The sequence below is a fragment of the Pararge aegeria genome, chromosome 26, assembly GCF_905163445.1.
Source record: "Pararge aegeria chromosome 26, ilParAegt1.1, whole genome shotgun sequence".
Classification (NCBI taxonomy): domain Eukaryota; kingdom Metazoa; phylum Arthropoda; class Insecta; order Lepidoptera; family Nymphalidae; genus Pararge; species Pararge aegeria.
The window spans coordinates 4,038,730-4,065,305 of NC_053205.1; the positions used below are offsets into that span (position 1 = coordinate 4,038,730).

Genomic DNA, 26,576 nt, shown 5'->3' on the forward strand with positions numbered 1-26,576 from the left:
ATAGCCGATAGTTAGTCGTTTTCTCGTCGTTGGTGGGACAACTGCCTTAGTTACCTTTATTTATCTTAATTGAATTCAACCCGGAAAGAAGTGATTTCCACGACACAGGGAATCCTAGTGTGGAAATAACAGACTTTATCTGTATCCTTTTTTGACTAGACAGATAATTATTAAACTCTTTATTTGAATACCACAACATTAACATATTTAAAATATAACAAAAACAGAAACATCGAAAGAAGTAGTAATACAAAAGGCGGCCTTATCGCTTAATAGCGATCTCTGCCAGGCAACCTTAGAATTAGGAAAAAAAAGAAGAGGAGAATAGACTGCTGGTGGTACAAATATTGAAATACATACATGCGAATAACTACATGCCAATACTTTATGTATTGGCATGTAGTTATATAGTGTACACAAATAGATAAAAAGTAAATAATATAATAAATAAATAAATATAAAAATAAACTAATATATATAATAACAACACTTACATAATTAAATACTTTAACATACAATAAATGAGTAAGTATATACATACTATTAAAAGTCGTTAACAATATAATGGGCCTTAACTGCTCTTTTAAATATCGCCAGTGATTTGGATCGTCGTATGCTCAGATTGTGTTTGCTAGAAATAAATAAACTCACTAATTATATTTTTATATAAAGTTTATTGATATTTAACAACCAGACAATGTACATTACATGGAAAGTACTAAAATAATATTATACAATTATTTTTATTTCTAGTTTTGGCGGTATCCATTATTTACGTGAGGTGATTTGGGCAAATTTTCAATATTCTTATCCCATTTGGTGAGATCTCATCAACCCGTGACCGTGGGGCGTATCTCGCGACAGGCTTGCGACAGGCGTAAATTTTGCAATCACTGCTGTCAAATGTCACTTTTAATTATAATAAGCCAATATCAAGTAGCCAGGATAGTTCATAAACAACTTGCTCTTCGTTTTGGCTATGGAGGGTAGAGGTAAGGAGAGTCATCTGTGTATATGAAAAAGTGTCGTCAAAATGTATTAAATTAGGATGGCGCCACATTTGCATCAGTGTAACTCTTAAAAGAAGCGCCAAATATAAATACCGTACTATTTACTGTTTACGAAATAAAATCACTCTAAACGCACGTTTGGTTATAATAAATCTGTAAGGTTATATTTACCACAATATTTTGTACAACGTAAGTTGTTGAAATTCTCAATAATTGACTACTTTAGTCGATAATGACATTAAATTTTTTAACTCGGCATACTTCAATTCATCTACGATTGCTACATTCATACCATACCCTGTGCATCCACCAGCGCCATTGTGGAGGATTTTTGAACTGTTATTTAGCGCAACATCTGGACACTTTTTCAACTTTTCTCCCATATAAGATGACTCTCCTTACCTCTACCCTCCATAGTTTTGGCCTTATCGATTTAGAGATGCCTTACGGCAAGATTTACGCCTGTCGCAAGCCCGTCACGAGATACGTAATCACCCTGCCGGTCTAATACAAGACACGGGTGACCTCTCGGAATGAGAAGTGTTAAGGTCGTAGACCACCAAGCTGGCCATGCGCGGAGTGATGACTTCACTCACCTTTAGGCACGTTGAACTCTCAGACGTGCAGGTTCCCTCGCGATTTTTTCCCTTCACCGTTAAAGCAAGTGATATTTAAAATACCTTAAACTCAATTAAAAAAAAAACTCATTTTCGACCCTCCCCTCCCCTCCCTATTATCTCTCGAGATTTTTAAAAAACTCGTATTTTTGTGTACTAAGATAAGTTAATCGAAACTTCTTTTGATTAATAACTTAGCTAACTTGTGGTGTCGGCGTAACCGCGATATACATTATTGACGTTCGATAATTAAAAAAAAAAAAAACATGAATATAACATCGCATGTTTTTTTTAAAGATATTGTTTAATAGATCTTATAAAGTAAACGCGTATACGTGTAAATGACAACCGAAATAATACTTCACACGCTTTTGAGGTACATTATGTACTGTCTCTAAGACTTATCTGTAAAACCCAAAACCTATAGCTTTTAAGTACCACCTACATATTAGTTTGAACACCCCATAATGGAATAATAAAGACGAAAAAAAAATAATTATGAAACAATTGTTGTAAATTGTAATAAGTATACTTTAATCACATTATTTAAAAAACAGATGTTACAGTAATTTTGTAGTGGTAAAATAAATTAATCGTCTTGTATAAGACTCAGACGATGCAAAGATACCTCATTGTATCTTAGTTATCACAAGTTAAACTTTCAAAGTCTCGTACGCCGTGCTCTAGATATGGTGGCAAAAGCTATTCACTCGCGATTTATCTACGGTGCACGTTACGAGCAAGTGTGATGTAAAAATAAAATCATGGCCTTAAAATAAATTTAGGTACAATTTCGCACAATTTCGATTTTATCGCTACATGGCGATTAGGATTTTCAAATATATTTGAAATTATATTAAAAAAAAAAATATTACCGAGGCCCCCCTCTACCCCACGTGAGGTTCGCCTTGAACCCTCCCCGTCTTAACACTTTTGGTTATAAATATACACTCCCTTTCTTCTAAGTTACTAAAGTAATCTTTTGGTAATACCGTTTTGCTAAAGTTAATGACGCTGTCACTTTGAAACCTGGGATCTAAATCTGCTAGTGAGATGGCGGACGATGAATTCCCCTCTCACTGCGTATCGCAACTACCTTCATCCTGTTAAAATCGTGTAACCATGTGCACGCGAATTTCGTTACATCGTATAATATCACTCCCGAATATTTTTCCTAACGCCGCCGCTAAGACGTATAACTTAAAAAAAGTTTGCAGTTGCTTAGAAAACGTAATATTTACGACCAAACCCCCTCTTCCTTTTCAAATGAGATTAAGTAAGGCTCACATATAAACCTCCCCCAAACACCTCACATTACAAATGAACACCTCTTGTGAGTTAGTACTGAAGCAATCGTTGCGTACATATAACATTTTACCCCACCAGGTGAGACTGCTGTGGAGGTTAGTAAAGTAAAAATAAAATAAAAATAGGTGAGCCATGACGGGACGGACGCCCGGCCGTTGTGAAACATCGAAATTGGATGGTAAAAGTACAAATACGTATAGGTGCGGAAAAATATCGATATAATATTTTTAGCAATCAATGATATCAAAATCGAAAACTATATTAATAGCGATTGCAATATATCGAAAAAAAAAAAAACATCGATATATTGGTAAAGTTTCTGAAATTTCATTGTACTTTTTGAAATTCTATTTTAATGTTATCTATAGGCGGAGTGTAAACCTGATTGTTGACGTGGCAATACAAGCCGCGCCGAGGCGACGCTTATGCTATATGAATATATTTTTTAATACGCAGTCATTATTAACCAACTTACAAAAGTAGAGGTTTAAAATAGTTGTATTTTTTTTATTTGTGAAAAAAATTTAATGCTTTACTTTTTATCATGTAATATCTAATTCCTGACGCAATCTGTTCATATAGAAAGAAAACAAACGATGTTTCACATCTGCCTGGCGTCCCGTGACAGCTCACACAATTTTCTCGTTATATTTTTCCCATCAAGCCTTCTATGGTAGAGAATATCACTGTTTAGACTGTCAATTTGGTTCAGTATAGAGATTTGTTTACAAAAAATTTGGAACTTGTCCAATTATGTTGATATAATGTAAACAATTTTTCCCAGTATTACTGTTTAGTGTAATATTACTACATTGCGATACTAGTGTGGTATGTTAATGCTAAGACTGTACTCCAGGCTACAATGCACTTGAGGGTATATTAGGCTCCAGAGTAATGATCCACGAACAAACGTGTAATATAGCTTTTCATCACAAGCGAGGAAAAAACAGACTTATATTTATGTTTTGTCACAACTTTGATTGCTGAAACAATAATTGAAGGCAGTACTATGAATTCTTAAAATAATACCCAATAATTTGTGTTGGCAACTTCACAGTTATGGTATTGACATTAGTATAGTAATTTCATTTTCCTGAGATTGTTTTGTCACACACAGGACCTAAACACAAAAAATTTACAACAAAATCCCGGAACATATAAAAGAAAAAGAAAGTATAAACTTATTTAGTCCTTAAAACACTTGCTGGAGAATGATTATAAAATAAACGATTTCCTAAATGAGAATATTTAATATTGACAATAATGAGGCCGCCTCTCAATCTGATTACAGCGAACTCACAGGGTTCCATTTCAAATCTAAACATTAGATTGACATTCTTTCAATAATTATGTAATCTTTGTGGCATTGTAATGGAATAAATAAATAAATAAAAAAAGAAACTGATTTTTCTTGCGAAACCCGTTGCATTTACGCTCACTTATATCTTAATATTGCATAGAATGTAATGACTAACGTAACAGCACTAGTATCATAATGTTCTAATTTTACCATTTTTAAACACTAATTGAAACTGAAACGGTATTGAAACTTTTTCTTTACTTAGCCTAACTTTCTATCAGTTTATTGTGATAATGGATTACATAAGTCCTTATTTCTATTCGTATTATGCTGTACAACCAAATTTCGCCTCACGGCATTTAATATTACAAGTATTTATTTATTAATTACATGATACAATAATCCTGATGTAACGTCGACAAGAAAATTAATGTTAATAATCATTTATGAACGGAGAAGTCTAAGAAATTCTCGTTACAATGAGTGTGATGCAAAGAAGAACTCCTCCAAAATAATCGGGAACACAGAAATATTCATAACAAGACACAAGAAATCAACGCGCACATAACATATCGCCACGAACGAGACTCAGAGCACTCGAATCAACAAACATATTGACGTGACAACGTCTTATAATTTGGTTTGCCGGGTGACACTTCAAGAAACTGCGTTACGCTCCGCTCACGTTATGCGCTCACAATGAGAGCGAATGAGAGGCACGCGTCCCTTCCACTCGGGCATGGTTAGCCCGCCTAAGAGCGAGAGAGACAGACATAAAAAGTGAAAGGCACGCGTCCCTTTGTAGTAAACGCTGTTTCATTGTACGCAATTGTATTGCAAGTTATTGTATGTATATAAATACGTAAGTATGTGTAAAGGTAAAAATAAAATTTTGTTCATATGAAATTCAGTGCGAGATTCTTTGTATAAATTAATGTTTTAAATATAATTCTTTGTATAAATAAATGTTTTAAATTGTTATATTATTTCATCCTTCTTCCTACTATACGAATGAATATTCACATTAAAATTATTTTACCACTCAAAGTCGTTGTCACGTAAAACTTTCGCCCGTATACCGACTTTACACGCAACCAATTTTTTGTAAAAGTTAGGGACTTTATTGTTATTTTTAAAGTACGTCGCCTCTTACGCTCTAACACAACTAGTGTACGCTGTTGTGAAAAACAGAAATGTATGACTACAGCGAGTGCGCGTGCGCGTACGGCCTATGGGAGCCGTCGATCAGCGACAAGTGTCTTCTATACTTAATGTGCTAAAGGCATTTCTAGTGTCTTGTTATTAAGATTTCTATAGTCCGAAATTATATCACGCAGATGCTTAGAGAGACGTCGTTGCGATTATAAGGGGATTACGACCTAAAGTTCCAAGGTAATCCATCACAAAAATAGATTGCACGCAGAGACCAGTTATCCATCGTTTCGAAACTGCAATCGACACATGCAATTAGTCGCTGCGGTCGAGTGCTTTGCATTGCACGTTTGCATTGTGACGTGGCATCGCAGAAAGCTCTGGCAAGTAGAATGCCCCAGTCAGCAACTTGTGTGAATAGTAAGTATGGTTTATCGCATTGGTAACATTTACAATATATCAACGGTCGATATGTAAGCGGTATAGCAAGAAACTTGTGCCAGAAATATCTGCGGTCACCAAACCGTCTGCCCAGCGTGGTGATAGTTGCCAAACCTTTCTACTGGGAAAGGCCTTTTGTAACATGCCTTTGCATTCTTTTACATTATAATACATATTAAGCTTTTTTTTTAAATGTTCGGGTACATCTTTACGTATTTCGGAACGTTTCTCTTTTGTCAGTGGTGACAGTGACATGATCAGCTGTGATGAGACACTGGTGATTAGTGAAACTCAAACTGTTAACCGCTTAATTGAAATAATTCTCTGAGATTTAATATCCTTGTGGCTTGCCATTCCCATGCTGGGAACTACGGTGGGATAAGAAGTTGCCTCGCCTTTAGACTACCTGTTAGCAGACATCATTACATCTGCGGCTGGCACAGCACTGAAACCTCTGACTGCCTGGAACTTGATGCTGGCCTACCACTAAAGGAGAGTGCGGTACCGAAATACAGTCGAGCTTAGACTGACCTAGACCTACACCTTGTTCTTCACACTATTAGTTTCAAATATACTTGATCTTTAAAATTTTGCCAGTATTCTTTATTTTACCTTTAAGATTTAAGAATAACGTGACACTTTCTAGCGGTAGACTGTCATGGGCTTTTGATGATGGTATCCTCTCTGTATCTCTACGCAGAATAAAAATGTCTGTTAACTCCTAAACACGAAACGGATTTGGTTTTCACCTTCACCTTCACCTTTATATTAGGCAATGTGAATAGAAGCAGTTTACTTTGCGAAAGAAGCAGCAGCGCCCACTGTCCAACTACTGCCCATCACCGACCCCCCAGTTTGGTGGTTATGGGCGAACCCACCTACTGGGAAAGCAGTTGACGTTTATAGGGTATAAAGGGCTTGTAACTATTGAATACAAGCACCTACTTGAATTCCGTTTGATTTGCCATAAACCGCGAAAACCAGCCAAATCTGCTATTATAATTTTTAGAATCATCATACTCCACACCAAACAGATCTTTCGAAATATTCCATTACAATCAACATACCAGTTGTTTATTGTAAAGACTACTGAGGCTGCCTCGGTGTCCAAATAGTTTGTTTTGTGTAACAATCTGACCATACAGCATTGTCATGCAACTATCGATTCCAATCTCTACGAAAATGATAATCGATAATCGAATAGGTTCATTAACGATTATACACTGTCTCATCCCTATTGCGAGCTGTCAAAATTTTCATTTTAAATTTGACAGCATAGTGGGCGAGTAAATTCAATCTATTTCGTGCAGGCAAAGTTATAACTATATTGTAATAATAGTTGATAGATTACTCTAAAAAATTCTTTTTTTCACAATTTTGCTAATTCTATTGTACAAAATTCACTGTACTAAATTAGCAGGTCTTAACAGAACTTTTTAATGTGAAACTGGTATAAAAAGGACCTTCAACTTGTATGCCGTCATGGGATACGCTCTCTTATGCCGTCATGTTAACATTTCAACTCCCTTGTTTGCGCGTGTACCATTATATTAACGAAAAACTATTGTTTTATTTTACTCGATTTTCTTTATTGGTTTTTATTAATAACATTCTATTATTAGCTTAAAAATGTTTCACATTTGGCGGCCATTTTTTTTTGTATGAACAAAATGTTATTAGGTTTGTTCTCAAAATGTACCTACACCAATGCCCGATTCATTACCTTTCCAACAGTCGATAATCGCTGGCCGCCTGTTAACCCAGTACAAAATAGGCGATGAGTTGACAACTGTCGCTATCAAATCACACGTTTTTAACCCCCGACGCAAAAACGACAGGGTGTTATAAGTTTGGCGTGGCTGTTGGGCGTGTGTGTGCGTGGGTGTGTGCGTGGGTGTGTGGGTGGGTGTCTGGGTGCGTGTATCATTCTTAACCGATTTCAAGTTTGTTTGAAAGGTGAATTAGTCGGGACTGTTTATAGTAATGATTCATGAAGTCGTCCCAAGATGGCCGCCCTTCACAAAATGGCGACCAACTTTTTTTGGCAACTGCTTCAATATGGGTATCAAATGAAAGGGATTCATTAAAGGGACCATATTAAGAATCGGGGTTTTTTTTTAATTTTACAGTAGGCGACGCGACGCTCAGTAACGTACATAGATGCACAGGGTATGCAGATGAATGAAATGAAGAAAATCCCCAGTACGAGTTTAAAAAACCTAAGGATACGCATTTTGTGAGTTACAAAATGTAATGAAAGTATTTATAAGTCGTACTGGACATTTTCTTCATTTTATATCATCTGCATACCCTCTATGCACGCGACTGGCGACGCTTATTGGAAAAGCTAGTGAATCGGGTAGCCGGTACGCAGAAGCAACCGGGTCTTAAGCCCTGCATTCACTACACGTCGTCTCTTTCGTCGGGGCGATGCCTCTGTAGCACTGCCAGACGCTGTTGCGTCACCTCGAGGTGATGCTTGCGCCACTTGATGCGTCGGTTCTGGAACCACACCTTCACCTGTAGAACGCACCCAATTAGAACAAACTGACTGACTGTTGCAGTAATGCTTTTTGAGCTCGTTCGGGGTAGTATGCTTATTTCTGTCGCTAAGCAGTTGTGTTCCTGGCGTCATGCACATGAGTCTTAACAAAGTCAAAGTCAAATATTTCTTTATTCAAATAGGCACACTTATCGCACTTTTGATGCGTACATTACACGTAAAATGTAACATAGAAGTGAGTTGAAGGCGATAACCAAATTCGTCTTAAAACTAAAGCTACGAGGGTTCCAAACGCGTCCTGGTCTAAGAAGAAGCCCACAAGAAACTTAGCCGGTTGTTTTTTTTTGTTATCACCTTCTCAATTTGTCATGTAAAACTATTAAAAGTAGTAGTAACAACTTCGCCCCAGGCTGGTGCACACAAGGAAGCATTTTGTAGAACGTATTCCTTGCCTGCGTTCAGTGGCGTGCATAGAGGGTATGCACAGGGTATGCAGATGATGTAAAATAAAGAAAATCTCCAGTACTAGTTTTAAAAAACTTAAGGCTAGTCATTGTAAGAGTTACAAGAAGCCTACCCTTAAGTATTTTTAACTCGTTCTGGAGTTTTGCTTCATTTTATATCATCTGCATACCCTGTGTATACCCTCTATGCACGCAACTGCCTGCGTTACACTGATGTGCCGCGGAATTTTGCTTTGTTTATAGGCAATACTTTTCCGCTTAACATCAGGTGGGCGATCTACCTGGTCTGTTCGTTATTACTATACTAGCTGTCCCGGCGGACTTCGCAGGGCGGATATTTTTTTTTATATAAACGTTATATTTTAATACTCATTATCATATTCCGGTCTAAGAGGAATCCAAAAAATGAAATATCATAAAAATTGATCCAGCCGTTCTTGCGTTATAAATGTTGTAACTAACACAACTTTCTTTTATACTTATACTAGCTGACCCGGCGATCTTTGTAACGCGGATCTATTTTTTTTATGAATGTTATGTTTTAATACCTATCATCCTATTCCAGTCTAAGAGGAATCCAAAAAATCAAATATCGTAAAAATGGGTCCAGCCGTTCTTGAGTTATAAATGGTGTAACTAACACAACTTTCTTTTATTTACACACACATATACATACATACATACAAACACACACACCTGCAAAACAAATTTATATATGTATATATAATTTAATATATTAATTATCTTGTATAAGCGAACATTTACGCGAGTACAAGTACCTACGCGACGCAAACTCACACACGCACAATGATACACTCAATCATCGAGACAACAATTTAAAGAGAGCACTGTCGCCTGTAATACAGGTTTTTTACCTAAATCAGGGACAGTAGATTTTAAATTGCACCATTACATACACACCTTACGATATAATTTGTGAAGTACGCATTTGTTTGTTTATTATAATAATTAATTTACATTATAAAAACTCTATGTTCTCTAAAAACCTACATTCTTATGAATAAATTATTTTATTATTATTATTATTATTATATCGGTAAACGGAGTGTCGGACTCCCCCAACTAGATGGAGCGACGAATACAGCGCAGTTCTTTAACGGTCAAGGAAAATATCGTAATTTGACGGCCCTTTTCTTAGTATTTATGTATATAAGTATATAATTCATAAAAATATACATATAAACACCCAGACACTCAAATATATTCGTGTTCATCACACAAACATTTTCCAGCTGAGGGAATCGACCCCACGGCCTTGGACTCAGAAAGCAGGGTCGCTGCCCACTGCGCCGTATTTTTTTACGACAATACACATAACGCCATCTAGCCCCAAAGTAAGCGTAGCTTGTGTTATGGGTACTAAGATAATGATGGATATTTTTTATGAATAACTAGCGTACCCAGCCTGCTTCGCCGGGCTAGATTTTGCTTTATATTATTTAAACAATAAACTTACATCATTAAATTTTTAATGTAAGTCTCATAATATATTAAATTATGAGATTATTATTTCTCTCCGTATTCATTCTCTTCTATTCTCTTCTCGAGCGGGTGAAGATCATTATCTACACCCATGTACACCCAACAATAGAATATCATCATAGTAAATAAAAGCTGTATTTGACAGTTCAAAAATAGGAGTGCTCCGATCGTCACCAAACTTTACAGGATTACTTGCCAGGTCAATCCGGAGATTCCCTGAAAGTTTCATCGAAATCGGTCAATCCGTTTCGGAGCCTATACGAAACATACCCACACAATTTCTCTTTTATATATATAGATAGATATATTATAAATAATTATAGTAAACATATAAACACCCAGACACTTAAAAACATTCGTGTTCATCACACAAACATTTTCCAGTTGTGGGAATCGAACCCACAGCCTTGGACTCAGCAAGCAGGGTCGCTGCCCACTGCGCCAGTCGGCCGTCAAACACGATGATGATAATTGTTCCATAGTATGCGCCGCAGGAATGTACTGCCGCGGTCGGTTGGTATTACGAATATTAAAGAACACTAGGCACCCAGATGGTGTGGATGAAATTTGTTTCAACGTCGTTTTTCAGGTTTGATTTTAGAAAAACGATGGAGGAATAATTATTACAATAATTCGTAAAAACACTCCTCATTCTAAAATCGAGAATACACAAAAAGGAAATGGCATCTCTACGGTCCTATTCAAGTGTTATTATTAAGAAGTGTGAAGTGCCAAAAGTTTTATGTACTTTATTCATACTAACGTACGTCCGTGCTTAGGGCAGTTTAGTAAAATTAGATATTTATTTATTTATGTATATTCTTAGTATACTTACCGAAACGTATACTAAGTCAGTTACAGATGTACATTACAAAAAAACACTTGAAACACATGTTTGGTTTAAACTACGTTTAAACGATACCTGTGCTTCTGTCAGCTGTAGGGCATGAGCCAAGTAGAGTCGCTCAGGTCCCACCATGTATTGTTGCCTTTCGAACTCCGTCTCCAATCTCTCTAGCTGTTCGGGTGTGAATATCGTCCTTATGCGTTTACTTCTGCCTGAACTGCGAAAGAAGATAAATTCAAATGACTCTCTTGGGCCCATTTTATACATCGCACGAACATCCCTTTTCTGCAGGACGAAAATAGAATCTATATCAGCAGCATTACCCCATAATAAAATGCCGTAGGACATAATGCTGTGAAAATAACTAAAATAATAGTTAAATAAGTAGGAGTCGTTTTCGTAGGAAATACTTGAACAACAGAATAAAATATCCGGATTGATTTAAAGCTCAAAGTCGCCTTTAAATATTCAGTTCGGACTTTTGACCGAGCGTTTTTTAAACAAAAATCAGTAGTACAGGATTCGGGACTGTTTATAGCCTTTTTTATTTAAGAGTCGTCTGAAGGACTACTATTCTCTTCGAGTGATGGCATTGCAAGTTGTTGCTTTATTATTATGTTTTATAATCTACTGATATATTTTATATTTATATATTACGTATATTCATTGAAATTATGCATATAATTCATTATGGTATTTATGTATATATTACAACACTCTTGGCACAGTCCCGTTCTCTCGCTGTAATTCCTTGCATGCAGCAATAAGGCCGCCTTTGCATGTCTACATTGTTTACTGTAAACTTCTTACGTTTCTTTTCCTGTACGTTTTACGTGCAATAGAGTGTTTCGTCTAATTCTTCTTCTTTTTTCCCGAGCTATATAACAGAAATCCATAGCCTTACACAAATAACCTTTGACACGTTTCCTACCAAAGGTAAAATAAACACTACCCGTTAAATAAAGAAAGGTACCTGAAAACTAACAAATTATATGACTCATCTCCCGCAAGATAGTATAACGATTGTAAATTTTGATATTGGAAAAGAGTAACAACTGAATTTCTTGCCGGCTCTTCGCGGTACAATCTGCTTTCCGAACCGGTGGTAAAGTCACTACAAACATAAATACTTGACGTTTCCAAAATGCTTATAAAGTAGGCCTACTTGAAATAAATGAATTTCGAATTTGAATTCGAATATTTACAGAATGGGCTGTATGGTCAATGATCTTTGCCTCCTTCAGAAGCCTGAAGGGGATTGAAAGGCCTTAAAGGACTAGAATCCAAGGCCGTAAAAAAAAGTTTAAAAAAAAACTTGAAGGGGAAGGTCCTATGAAATCTTTTCTTTTTCCTCACGATCGATTTGAAAATGTATTTTTTTTTTAAATATATATTACGATTTGGTGCAAATCGGAAACGCACTCATACAAAGAAATATAATATGTGAGAATGGGATGTTTTCCGTCTCGTTTAACAATCTACTATTTTTGCGCTTACATTGCAGACACCGCGTTGGCTCAACCTCACGAGATAGATTAAAATAATATACCTAGTACGGAATTGTATTATTACTCACTTCAAACAGCCCTACACTTGCAAAACACACAGACCGACATACTAGGGTCGCTTTAAGCTTTGTTTGTTTTGTTTCTTTTAAAAATATATTTACTAATTAAATAATTGTATTACAATGGTTCATATCCCAGTGAAAAGCCTAGGTTAAACAAATTAATAAGTTAGTAATTACAGTTTAGAAGGTTACAACACCTTTTAAAAACTTTACAGCACATAAACAAACATTTTTAACAACTTATTGAGCCACATAACAGATGATAATAACTTGTTTTACGTAAATCCATAAGTAAAGTGTCTTCCTGATATCTTTATTTATAAATAATCTTACAGTTTTTTTTTGATTGTTTGTTTGTTCCGAGTAGGCTCTGAAAGTACTTGCCACTTAAGGATATAATACTTTGCAAATGGCGAATCAATCATTAAAACCGGTTCAGCAGTTACAAAGTTTCGCGATTACAAATAAACAGACAAATAAATCTTTTCTAACTACTTATATATAATATTAAGTATGCCTATTTTAATAATTTCAAATCAGGACACTTTACTGTTAAAAAATGTATATAAAATATTATTTGATAGCGCGTTATTGTATTATATGTAATGTAAAATTAAGTGGTGCAAAAATACTTCCTACATAAAAATAATACCTCGCATGTTGCAAAAGATATAAATGTTTATTTGGGAACATTTACTGACAAAAGTTTATAATAAAATTAGAGCTTTCAGTCACAAACTCTAAAAAAATTTAAAAAATTCAAAATTCAAAATTAATTTATTTCAAGTAGCACTTTTGAAACGTCAAGTCTGTCTATTTGTAGTGACTCTACCACCGGTTCGGAAGGCAGATTCTACCGAGAAGAAGCCGGCAAGAAAGCAGTTACTCTTTTCCAATATCAACAATTTACATTTTACATTTTTAAATTCATTTTTTTATCTTGTGAGAGATGAAAGCCGGATGCTTCCAAGCAACCTTGTCATTAAGAAATTCATCAATTGTATAATAACCTCGCTGTAATAAATGTGTTTTAACACATTCTTTAAACTTATGCATTGGAAGCTCCAAAATGACCTTAGGCATCATATTATATAAGCGTATACTCAATTTCACAAATGAATTCTGCACCTTTCGCAGACGATATGCAGATGTCACTAATTTATGACCATTTCTTGTAAGTACAGTAAAATGAACAAACAGTACTTACCCATTAGAGCAAGTGACGGGATGCGTTCTGGACTTTAACTGACCGATCTGCGGCCTCAGGTCTGGTCTAGGACTGTCTGCAATAAAACAATATGTGAGTCTTCAGACCAAATAATGAAAAATTACTTTTACTTATTAATTACTTAAATTACTTATTAAATTACTGATAGTAATTTTAGTATTTTAGTATGCCCATTTTTATTAAACCTAGGAATCGCCTTAATCGGATTCCTAGTTATTTAAATGATACCTAGAAATATGAATCGTTTCAGGAACTCTTATGTGATGTCTAAAGACGATACGGCGCCTATCGTCTTTAGACATCACATAAGAGTTCCTGATCTGTTCTTTAGTTACGACATCGATTCGGCGGATCGTTTAATTTAGGGGACTCGTAAACTAACACTTGACAGATGAAAAAAAATAAAATCATTTTTTTTTAATAACCTCAAATCCTTGCCTCAAATCCTTACGGAAAATGTTATGAAAATTAAGCCCAATTTGCTATACTCCGCGAACAGCAGGAGAATCTGCATGGTGTAATTTACAGTTTCGTCAATCCGTATAATACTCCACACCAAACAGATCCTCGTAAATGTACCCTCTACGCACGTTTCGCTCCGAAACCGGAGCATCCTCAGGATGACATTACAATTAATAATTGTTAAGTCAAATTATTCATTAATTATTAATTATTCATTGTAAAGTCAACATCTCCGGAGGAGGAGGATTGGAGGATTGGATGATTTCCGCAAAGTAACGCCTGCTTCTATCCGACAGCATTCGGAAAATGATAAAATTTAATGATACAAACTGGTGACGCCATTTTTACTTTAATCATCACCATAAAATGGAATTTTCTTTGTAAATTTAGTGGACTGTATATTTTAGGGTTTGCTGGATTCTTTTCCCCTTTTTTAATGTTAAACTATGGCTTTAAAGGATATAAAACAAGGGATAACTAGGGTTGGACAGAAAAGTATTTGCACGTGGACTTACGTCGTAATGCAGTTTTCCCTTGATTTCTCGTCACTTCACAAGGTTTAACAAGTTATCACTAAACACTAAAGCACTGATGTAGGTTTAAATACTATTAATCGTCCAGTATAAGGTTCTTTGGCCGGCCGACCATGTGGTTTTATTGAATGGATGAGCGGAAGATTGACGTGCGTTTGCCGCGGATATTGGTGTGCGACTAATTAGCGGCGTGATGCGGGAAAAAAGGAAGCGGATATATAAAAAATGGAAGATGGAAATCCATAGTGTAGCCATTACCTATTACTTCGGCCACAGATTAATGAGAATTTATCAAACACAAACTAAAATACCACACCTTGTGGCAAGAACCATAGACAAGTTTAGAGCGTTCAACAATCAAGCTGAAGTTTTTTTGTTTGCTTGAACACACTTATCTCTGGAACTGCAAGTTTCAAATTTTTTTTAAAATTCAGTATACAATTCTTAAGAAATTCGGAGCTGCGAGTCGGATTAAAGTAATTTAGTTCTTTGCGTATTTCCAAAGAAAATAAATTCTTGAGAAAGAGAATAAGCTATTTAACATTATGGTGTGACACTTAGGGGTTAAACAATGGGGGGTGAAGCGACGCGGAAGTGTGTAGATTGGGTATTGAAGAAACTATTATTTATTAATTAGCACTTGTAGGCAGAAGTTCTGGAGAAGAGACAGTTTTTTCTGGACTGCAATCTCACATGGTGATAAGTGATGATGCATTCTAAGATGGTAACGGGCCTACCTGTTTCTACGCTTCATAGTACCGGAATGCTAAATCGCTTAGCGGCACGTTTTTGTAGGTAGGGTGGTAACTAGCCTCGGCCGTAGCCTCCCTATTCTGAAATTATAAATTCCCAATTTGCCCCTGCCGGGAATCGAACCCGGGAACTCCAACTTAAAACAGAACGCTCCCTTCGCCAGGGAGGCCGCGAGTTAGTTCTAATAACAAAACAGAAACGTTTGTGGTTTAAGTTAGTTTGTCTTAATACTATACATTCTTTAAACTTATGTAGAGTTCAAAGAATGCATATAAACACATTTAATACATCGAGGTTACTATACTATTGATGAATATCTTAATGACAAGGTTGCCTGGAAAGAAGCCGCTCCGCTTTCATCTCACAGAAGATAGAACCAAGATTGTTAAATTGTAAAACGATGTTGGAAAAGAGAAACTGCTGAGTTTCTTGCCGGCTTCACCGCGGTAAAATCTGCCTTCCGAACCGGTTGTAGAGTCACTACAAACAGACACATTTGACGTTTGAAATGTGCTTGCTTGAAAAGGCCTGCTTGAAATAAATGAATTTTGAATTATTTGAATCTCTGGAAGTTCTGTCGGATTTGAAAAATTTATATGCAATCATATCATACCCCAATTTTCAAATGGAGCTATAGGAAAAATTGTAAAAAACGCCTAGCAAAACTAAATAGCACGGACGGGCGGACGTAGAATAACTAATGGATATTTGCAAGGAAAAATTTATAAGGATGCATTTAGTAAACGACCGATTGTATTTATCTTATATCTTTAAACGAGCAATTATTGTATATATATAATTGGAAACTCGGAATCGGCTCCAACGATTTTCATGAAATTTAGTATACAGGGGGTTACAGGGGCGATAAATCTAGCTAGTATTCATTTTTAGAAAATGTCATTTTATTCGTGTTTATAGGTAATAACCGATTTGTTTGTACAGACGAAGTTGCACGGGTCAGCTAGTTTAGTATTTATTTAGTACGGTTACTAAGCAATATTCCAAATAATTGATGTCTACTGCGACAATTAGGACAAAAATTTGCATTACTTTCTGAATGTAGAAATTTTGTATTTTATTTACTGATCGAATTAAATTCAAATATTTTCGCTGCTGCATGAATCGACCTGTTGCATAAGGAAGCGATGATAACCTAGTAGTAGTACGCCCCTGCTTTACTTTCGTGGGGACCGAGTTCGAGCCCCGGCACGCACCACTGACCTTGCGGGGTTATGTGCGTTTTAATTTAGGCAATTCAAATATCACTTGCTTTTAACGGTGAGGGAAAACATCGTGAGGAAACCTGCATGCCTGAGAGTCTAACATAATATTCTCAACGGCGTGTGAAGTCCACCAATCCGCACTCGTCCAGCATGGTGGACTGCGACCTAAACCCTTCTCATTCTGAGAAGTACCCGTGCCCTGTAGTGGGACGGTGATGGGTTAAAGATGATGATAAGGATAATATACCGACCGCAATTGGTTGATTTGATACCGCCGCGCCATCGCGCCGGTGACACTCTTATGTTACAGTAAATTTGTAAAGTGGGTAAATAATTAAACTTTTAATAACTATCAATTCGTATTTTCCAGATATTTTATTAAATTGAAGAAGAAGAAGAAGAAGAAAAAGTCTTTATTGCACATACAAATATAAAATCAGGTTAACAAAAAAATAAAAACTATACATATGCACAAAGGCGGTCTTATCGCTTGAAGCGATCTCCTCCAGACAACCTTTGGTTGAAGAAACATATAAGAGAAAACGGGATAGTGCAATACTTAAATTGTGCTAATTATAAACATTACATACTAATACTACATATATATAGTAAAACATATATATTTATATATTTGTATAAATTAAAAACCACAGTTCATGACATTCAGTTGGTGGTTATTTTGATATAAATACGGGTGCATTTTCAAATTCAAATTCAAATTCATTTATTGCATATTACAGGTCAGGTTGGATAGAATAATAAGTATAAAGTCCCAATGTATATTTCCTCTTTGGGCGTGCAACAATTACAGTGTAGGTATTATATTTTACAGACTAAAGTTAATTATTTAGAACTAGTACATTAAATGTCATATTTAAACTAATTATAAAATTCATTCATATTATAAAATGTATTGTTAACTAAAAATTTAAAACACCATTTTTTAAAATTAATTAAGTTATTTTCCCTTACGATATTTGGTAACTTATTATACATTTGTATAGCCATCACACAGACACTTTTGTTAAAGAACGCGGTTTTGTGAGGGGGAAACCTAAACTTATCCCTACAGCGTTCTCGTTTATGCCGCTCAAATAAATTCTCATTGTTTCTTAGAAATAAAGCAAGTTCAAATATGTATAAGGATGGGACAGTGAGAATATTAAGTTTCTTGAAGAATGGCTTGCAGCTTCAATAAACTTCAGTCCTACATGGACTCGAACGATGCAAAGATACCTCCCGGTGACTTAGTCGTTTATCATTGAGAAATGGTACGATACAAAATTCTAGCCAACGTGGTGACCTTGTTCGATTTGACTGTCAGCTGAAATGACGATTGTTCTTATAGTCGTAAAAATGTAATAGGCCCGTTCTGATATTTATGCAAGACCATAGAATGTAACTTGGAACGAAACTGAAAGAAACAATAAAATTAAAATCAATTACATACAGTTTTTTAAAAAATACGTAAATTTTTTTGGGACGTTTAATAATATGAAAGAATATATCGCGAATATTCTTTTTGCGCTTACTTCATAGTAGCATGCAATTTATAATTGTTGCGAAACGTTCCGAAAACAGTTACGTTCTCAGTCTTTTTTTTTTATACTAGAGCTGTAACCATTTTTTTACTGAATATCGAAATTAAATATTGTGTAGTTATCTTTACTGCAAAGAATGAGCTTGGTTCTCAAAATGGGTTCTAAATAATGAGTCTGAGTTGATGTATCTGACCAAGCGGCACATGACTGAAGCGTCCAGGAGAGCACTGCGCAGTTTTTCGTTCCTCATCTTGTAAAGTTGACTGCGCTCGTTTAAGTTTGATATATATTGTTTACTATTACGTTAACTATGGCTCTTCTATTTTGGACATTAATTTAAACACAGTGATTTGACTCGATTTTTGTGTTTGTTGTTATATAGTACTATCTCTGTTTCAACATGTTGAAAAGTGGATGTATAATCAACAGCCAGTCACGCGTATTGGTTGCGAAGTTAAAGGAATACTTTGAACGAACGAACACTTTACAATACATAATAATATCAATCAAGTACTGATACAAACTTGAATTAATTTATCGTGAGTATCGAGTCCCGAGTCTTATGGTTCCATAACTAGTTACGTCGCGATGACAAATGTCAAAACGGGCCTATTAAATTTTTACGACTATAGTGACTATTGTTTTTCACACTGTGGCGATCTTTAACGATTGTCTACTAATCTTTTGGCAAAAGTGGTGATTGTGCTATAAATCATACGGTGTCAGCAATGTGTCTGTGTGACCTTTTTACGAGAATGTCTATGTGTCCATCTACGATAACGTCTGTGTGACCGCGTAATTGCGAGCCGTGTAATATCAACCGTCTTTGCATCGTTCGAGTCCTACATGGACTCGAACGATGCAAAGATGCCACCTGGTGTCTTAGTCGTTTATCAATTATTTGAATCACCGCGCCGCGTTTACTCTCTATACAGGATGCTTCTTATTCACCAAACGTTTATGTTAATTTTCTTAGTAATATTATTTTATTACTTCTTACCAATTAATAGTAAACATTGGTCAGATTAAATGGGTCACTCTTGTAAGACAAAAGAAAAGTTCATATATAAGTGTGTCTTTTTCCACATCTTTACTTGTGTATTCTTTTGGTACTTCTTCTTAAAAGTTTTATTAATGAGTTATAACTACTAGCATAGAATTTATTATAAATGAAAGAAAAAAACATAAAATTAGTTCTACAAATAATTGGCGTTCATTTACAAATGTGGCCTTTATTTTCAATTTATTGACACCTCTTTCGAAAAGTTAGAGGGCTGGGTTTCGCACTCGGTCCCCCGGAAAGAGATACCGAAAAAAGGAGTAGGTTATGAATTCGTCGAAATCTTTTTTTTTTTTATGTATGTTACCCGATTACTCGAAGACGCCTGAACCGATTTGAAAAATCCTTTTTTTATTTTAAAGGGCATACTTTCCAAGTGGTCCCATTTAAATTTTATCGAAATCGGTCGAGCTGTTAAAAAAATCAAAAATAATGTAACCCAAACTTTTTTTGCTTTTTAGTTCCTTCCTTGTTGAAGTCGGTTTTTTTAATTTTAAAATAATTCTTATAATTTTCAAAGCTTTTCGTAAGCTACGGCGATTACTCTACGGGCGATGTGTACGGCTACGTAACGGCGTAGCACAACGCCTAGAGTAAAATGTCCGTCGGCGCGCGTTTTAAATCCTTGATGAATTAAGTATTTTACGTTATTTTACTAACTGTTTATTTTCATTTTAATTAAATTAAGGCCCGTTTTCACTTACGACATGGTAATGCTTAAGTAAGTAATCAAACAAGATTCCTAGGCATACATTTATCTTTGACATAACGATTTTCACTAGGCAACTCATATACCTACCCTAACTTGTCTATGGTTCTTGCCACAAGGTGCGGTATTTTGTGTTTGTATTATCATATATTTTTGTACGGAATTTAGGTAATTAAAAAAACTAATTTATTTTTAAAATGTAAAACTTCTTAAGCGCGAGTGAGTAACTTTGATTTTCTTGACGTCTGTGTAGTTTCCGCTATTTAAAATAATAATTTTGATTGGTCGTAATTATATGTCATATACTCCACGCTTCTTGACTTATAAGCCAGCTAGTGGCAAATATCATAATCAATTAGGATTATTTATCTCCAAACGGATCAATTATAAATAGCAATGTGAATAAAAATTCAAGAGTTTTAAAAAATAATTTTAAATTAAAAAAGTTTTTTGAAAATCTCTAAATATACTTGTTTATTTATTACTTTTGTAATAAATAAATTATTCATATTTTCTGACGATTGCGACATTCTTTAATATTCAATGACAAGGTTATATTGACATGTGCTGATCTAACCTTCAATTTTCTAGTCTCAACTATTTAACAAATAAAAATATTTATAAAATGTGATAGTGATATTAATGAATTTAAAATAGAATTTAAAATGAAATAGCGAATATTAAATGACATTTTACTCTTTGATCAATAAATAATAATAAAAGTTTTACTTCAATCGCATGTAAAGGTTACACGCACACACTTTTTTATTTTTATCTCTCAAATGTGAGTTTACGGGTACCCTAAACTTTACGATCTGCCGAATCGATGTCGAAACTCTTGCAAGCGCCTAACGCCGTTAGACATTATATAAGAGTTCGTGAAACGATTTTTTTCTCTAGGAATCACCTGAATAACTTGGCATCCTATTAAAGCGATTCCTAATGTTTAATGAAAACGGGCATAAAACTCATTTCAATTTGGTATTTCGATTACATACTTCATTAATTGAACGTGGTTAATAATGTTTTGTGTTGTTCTTTTAATAAATTTTGATGGTTAAGTCCTTTTTGTTAAACAGCGTCCAAGTCAGTTCCGAAAACCAATTTCCTACCACCCCAAGCCAGGTTTTTGGACAAAAATCCCGTCACAATCATATTATAATATATGATATTCATGATTTTAATATTAATATTTAATACCATGTTTCTAATACGCAAGCAGTCGAGAAAAAAAAAATTATGATTAATTTATTTTAATTAGGTTTGGACTATTGAAAAGCGCTTTTGAAATTCGAGTCTGTCTGTTTGTCAACTTTGCCACCGGTTTGCCACCGGTACTCTACAAAAAAGAAGCCTGCTTCTTTGCTATTTTCTAACATCAACATTTGTTTTATTTTATCTTGTGGGGTAAAAGGATCTGGGTGCTTCCAAGCAACCTTTTCATTGATTTCAACATATTAACTTATTAACTATCTGTAAAAGCAACTTTATTTTTTACTTGCTGGGCTAACCTGTATGACAGTTAAATAAACCTCATACCCCTTTGGTTTTCGACATGACATCGTACCGAAACGCTAATTCGCTTGGCGGCACTTCTTTTTTAAAAGGGTGATAACTAGCAACGGTCGCAGCCTCCCAGACCAGTTCAGAGAAAAGTAATAAATTTCCGGATCGGTACCTCCCAAGACCACAGCACAGGGAGCAGCAGGGAAATTCAATTGAAACGTCAACTCTGTCTGTGTGTAGTGACTCTATCACCGGTTCGGTAGGCAGATTCTACCGAGAAGAAGCCCGCAAGAAACTCAGCAGTTACTATTTTCGAATATCAAGAATTTAAATCAATTGTATAATAACCTCGCTGTAATAAATGTGTTTCAACACATTCTTTAACCTTATGCATTGGTAGGTCCAAAATCATCTTAGGAATCATATTATAAAAGCGTATACTCAATCCCACAAATGACTTTTGCACCTTTCGCAGACGATATGCAGATGTCACTTATTTATGACCATTTCTTGTTAGTCGACTGTTTATAAACACTTTTTATTTATAAAGATTAATATGTTGTCTTACAAATACATGTTATAAATATATTGTGAGGCTACCGTAAGTATACCTATTTCTTTAAATTTTTCACGGATTTAAGTTTATATATTGACTGTACAGCTCTTTTCTGATATATGAATATAGTTTCAATATCAGCAGCTTTGCCCCATAATAAGATCCAGTAAGACATCACACTGAAAGTACGCAAAGTACTTTTGCTGTTTCTACGTCAGTAATCTGTCTAATTTTCCTGACGGCGCAGGCAGCCGAGCTTAGTTTACCTGCTAGTGTATCTAAATGGGTACCCCACTGAAGCTTACAATCCAAGATCATGCCCAGAAAAACTGTGGAATCTTCCATTTTTAATGATTCCCCATTTATTATTATATATTCCCCTTTATTAATATATTCCCTATATATTTTTATTAACTTTCTTTACATATGGTAAAATAAATTGCACACACTTAGTTTTTTTTGCATTTAAAAGTAAATTATTGACAGTAAACCAGTGCGACACATGCGACATAGCACGGCTTACATCGTCAGAGTTATCTCTACCTCTATCAGTTTTCAGGGAGGTCGGCAAACTACGTAATGCCACAGATTAAAACCTACCTTGACGTAATGCCGTCGGTACTCCAGCCATAGTCCTGCAGAACCCATCGCTGAGCCTCTGCACATCGTGACCCGCGTACAGGTAATTCTGCAATTGTCTCTGGTTCTGATGAAGCCGTTCCTGCACGCTGAGATTCATCACATCCTCCTCGGAGTTAGTCAAGCCCAAGATGGCCGCTATGGTGAAGGATTTCCCGCCCAAATTAGTCCCCTTCCCCGTCAAATCGACTCCGAAAGCCGAAGAACTGTCCTCCTCTTCCAAGGAAACTGGCGACGTCGGCGTATCTATATTCTCGCCGTATCTATCCCCCTCGGCGAAGTTATCGCCGAATTTCTCGTCATCGATACTCAGTCGATCTATATTCTGTTGGTATATTAAATCCGACAAATTAGGATAAACGGCATTCTGCCTTTGCTCCATCATTGTTAAAAAAAAAACCGAGTTAGCCTCTTTTTTAATTTACTTTATACGCCATAGATTCACACTTTAACATTATCGAATGTACACTTCGAACACTATTTTTTTCACCACAGACAACAAAAGTTTATGTAAATTAGTCAACTTAACTATTCAATTAGGAAGTATATTAGGGGGGTTAATTGGGGTATATTTAGACCTGTGCACTAAATGGCGGTTGTCGCGCGATTGCGGTGCGGTTTATGATTAAAAAGTGGATTTTAAAATTGGAACTGGGGCGGGGCCAGACGTCAAACGATCGGTTTGGCGGGAAAAAAATGACATCGCATAAAGCGGTCAATTGAGGGTAGATGATGGGTCGTTTTGGCCCTCCGAGGGGGTGAGAGGGCGCGCTCTGATTGGTGAAAAGGTCGCGCATGCGCGGGAAAAGGCGGGGCCAGATTTAGTGGGTGTGGTCGGACTGTGATTTGCGGTCGGGGAAGCCTTTGATTGAGACAGGGACGTATTGATGGTAAAATTAATTTATTAACCCGTGATGGCAGAGTGCTCTATACCGAACCACACCGATGGTCGAAAGTCTTAAGCCGTGGAGGGTATACGTAAACAATAACGGGTAGCGAGTTCTAGATATGGCATTTATATTTAGGTATACTATTCTAAATCGCTTGTGGCACCTCTGTGTCAGTAGGATCAAGGATGGTACTTAGCTACAGCTGAATCCTCCTGCCAGACAAACAACTGTTTTGTTTGTACTACTATATCATATCGATATATTATAATATCGATGTTCGACCGTGGGGTCTGGGGGCTCGATTTCATTTTAAAGAATTATCAAAAAGGGTTATCGAGCCTACCGGTGATCCTAGAGCGGGCAGTCTCCTTGGCCAAAGAATTAGTAGTTTTTTGCAATGCTGCCAGTATCTTAGGAACTGTGCTTCGCTACGGTGATTTTGAAGACGTTTTAGATTTTATTTATATTAGGTTATATTTATAATACCTAAATAAATTTCATTTATGAGATGTATTATGTAATAAATATATATAAATACTAGCTGTCCCGGTGAACTTCATACCGCGGATCTTTTTTTTTTTTGATGAATGTTATATTTTAATACTTATTATCCTATTCCGGACTAAGAGAAATCCAAAAAATCAAATATCATTAAAATTGGTCCAGCCGTTTTCTTGAGTTATAAATGGTTCAACCAACCGATAAATCAACCGATTGACGTCCACTGCTGGAAATAGGTCTTTCTTTAGCTCAGAGAACCGATAAACGTTGGGGTTCCAAGTTGTTCGATTTCAATTCAATTTCAATTCAATTCAATTTTCAAATCAACCCCGCACCGGTAAACGCAGCGTTTGTTGACCCTCAACCAGGTTGACAGACGATATCAAGAGAGTCGCGGGAAGCCGCTGTATACAAGCGGCCCAGAATCGTGAAGTTTGGAACGCCATACAAAAGTCCTATATATGCTTTAAAGAAATAGGCATACTTACTGTAGCTTGATAATATATTTATAATAATACAAATTTGTAAGACAACATATTAGTTTTTATAAACAAAAAGTGGATATAAACAGTCGACTTACAAGAAACGGTCATAAATTAGTGACATCTGCGAAAGGTACAGAAGCAATTTGTGGGATTGAGTATACGCTTTTATAATATGACTCCAAAGGTAATTTTGGACCTACCAATAAAGTTTAAGGAATATGTTAAAACACATTTATTACAGCGAGGTTTCTATACAATTGATGAATTTCTTAATGACAAGGTTGCTTGGAAGCATCCGGCTCCGCTTTCATCTCTCACAAGATAGAAAAATGAATGTTAAAATGCAAATTGTTGATATTGGAAAAGAGCAACTGCTGAGTTTCTTGCAGGTTTCTTCTCGGTAGAATCTGCCTTCCGATTGGTAGAGTCACTACAAACAGACAGACTTGACGATTCAAAAGCTTATATTAGGCCTACTTGAAATAATAAATTTTGTATTTGAATTTGGATTGTTATTCTGATAGAGGCTTTTAATAAAGCCGGGAGTCCGGCCCCGGGCGTGCTCGGTGAAACAATTTAATATCATAATCCATTTCACCGTATACCGAACATAGCTTTGATATCAACCGACATTATTGACTTTGGATGCGATATTAATATTGTGGCTTCCACTTTAGCTATGGGTATACCTACTAGAAGATATTTAGGTACCAGATAACATGGGTTCACTAATTATATGCTAAGTAGATAAGCCCAGTATGCAGATGATATAAAATGAAGAAAATATCCAGTACGAGTTATAAAAAAACTTAAAAAAGACTCAAATATTTAGAACTCCTACTGGATATTTTCTTCATTTTATGTCATCTGCATACCCTGTACTTACCATGTATTCACGCCACTGCTAGTCGGATGTTTACGGATTGCGAAACAAATGAATAAATCCCGCTCCCTATCCCTACTAATATTATAAATGTCAATGTAAGTTTGTTTGTTACGCTTTCACGCAAAAACTACTTGACCGATCCTCACGAAACTTTGTACACATGTTCTTGGAAGTGTTAGAAGTAATATAGGATACTTTTTATTCCGACATTAAGCTCGGTTCCTTTGGGAAATGGGATGAAAGTGTTTGAAATTAAAACCGATTTAAGTAATTATTTTTGTACTATAAAGGTTATAATATGTGTTTAATTTTGTCCAATCTTTGTGTGGATCTGATGAATGTGGTTGCAGATAGAGGATAGAACTCCTCAGCGGACAGCAGCAAACCCCTCATTTAAGGCTTAGCGATACAGAATACTTTAATTTTTTTTGAACTTACAACTAAATTGAATACCACATCAAAAAACAAAATCAAACGCAGACGAAGTCGCGGGCAACAGCTAGTAGTTTATAATAGTTTATTAAACCTTTTGAAACGTTTGAAGTGAATCTACCACCAGTTCGGAAGGCAGATTCTACCTTGAAAACCGGCAAGAAACTCAGTAGATTGCTCTTTTTCAACATTAATATACAGTTTACAATCTTTAGTGAAACAGGTGTGAAACGAGCGCGAAGTGTCCTCGTCGTTAAGAAATGTATCTATCGTATACTTAGTAACCGAGTTTATTTTACTTATAAAAAACCTGTAACTGGTAGATTTCTGTAGGAATATTTAATATTTTTTGAAAATTTTGACCGGAGGGTGTTTTATAATCTATACAGATTTTTATTTATTTTTGGCTGTCTGTCCGGACATCACGTGAAATCTACTGAACGGATTTAAATAAAAT

General features: G+C 35.6%; 1 protein-coding gene across 1 annotated transcript; it reads right to left on the reverse strand.

The window, feature by feature from the left end:
* Positions 1-6,897: 6,897 nt before the first annotated feature.
* Positions 6,898-23,310, reverse strand: LOC120635353 (homeobox protein ceh-12). The gene is made up of 4 exons (XM_039906343.1): positions 22,887-23,310; positions 13,923-13,998; positions 11,221-11,362; positions 6,898-8,348 (listed from the first exon to the last, which is right to left on the reverse strand). Exons 1-4 carry the CDS (start codon positions 23,308-23,310, stop codon positions 8,232-8,234), a joined length of 759 nt encoding a protein of 252 aa, XP_039762277.1. The 3' UTR covers positions 6,898-8,231.
* Between the last annotated feature and the right edge of the window lie 3,266 nt (positions 23,311-26,576).

Bases quoted from the DNA above. Each gene is read 5' to 3' on its own strand.
- LOC120635353 (XM_039906343.1), bottom strand. From the start codon at position 23,310: ATGATGGAGCAAAGGCAGAATGCCGTTTATCCTAATTTGTCGGATTTA. The intron at 11,363-13,922 runs GTAAGTACTGTT...CTTCTTTCGCAG, and splicing joins CCCGTCACTTGCTCTAATGG to TTCAGGCAGAAGTAAACGCA. The intron at 8,349-11,220 runs GTATCGTTTAAA...TGCGTTCTACAG, and splicing joins TACAGCTGACAGAAGCACAG to GTGAAGGTGTGGTTCCAGAA.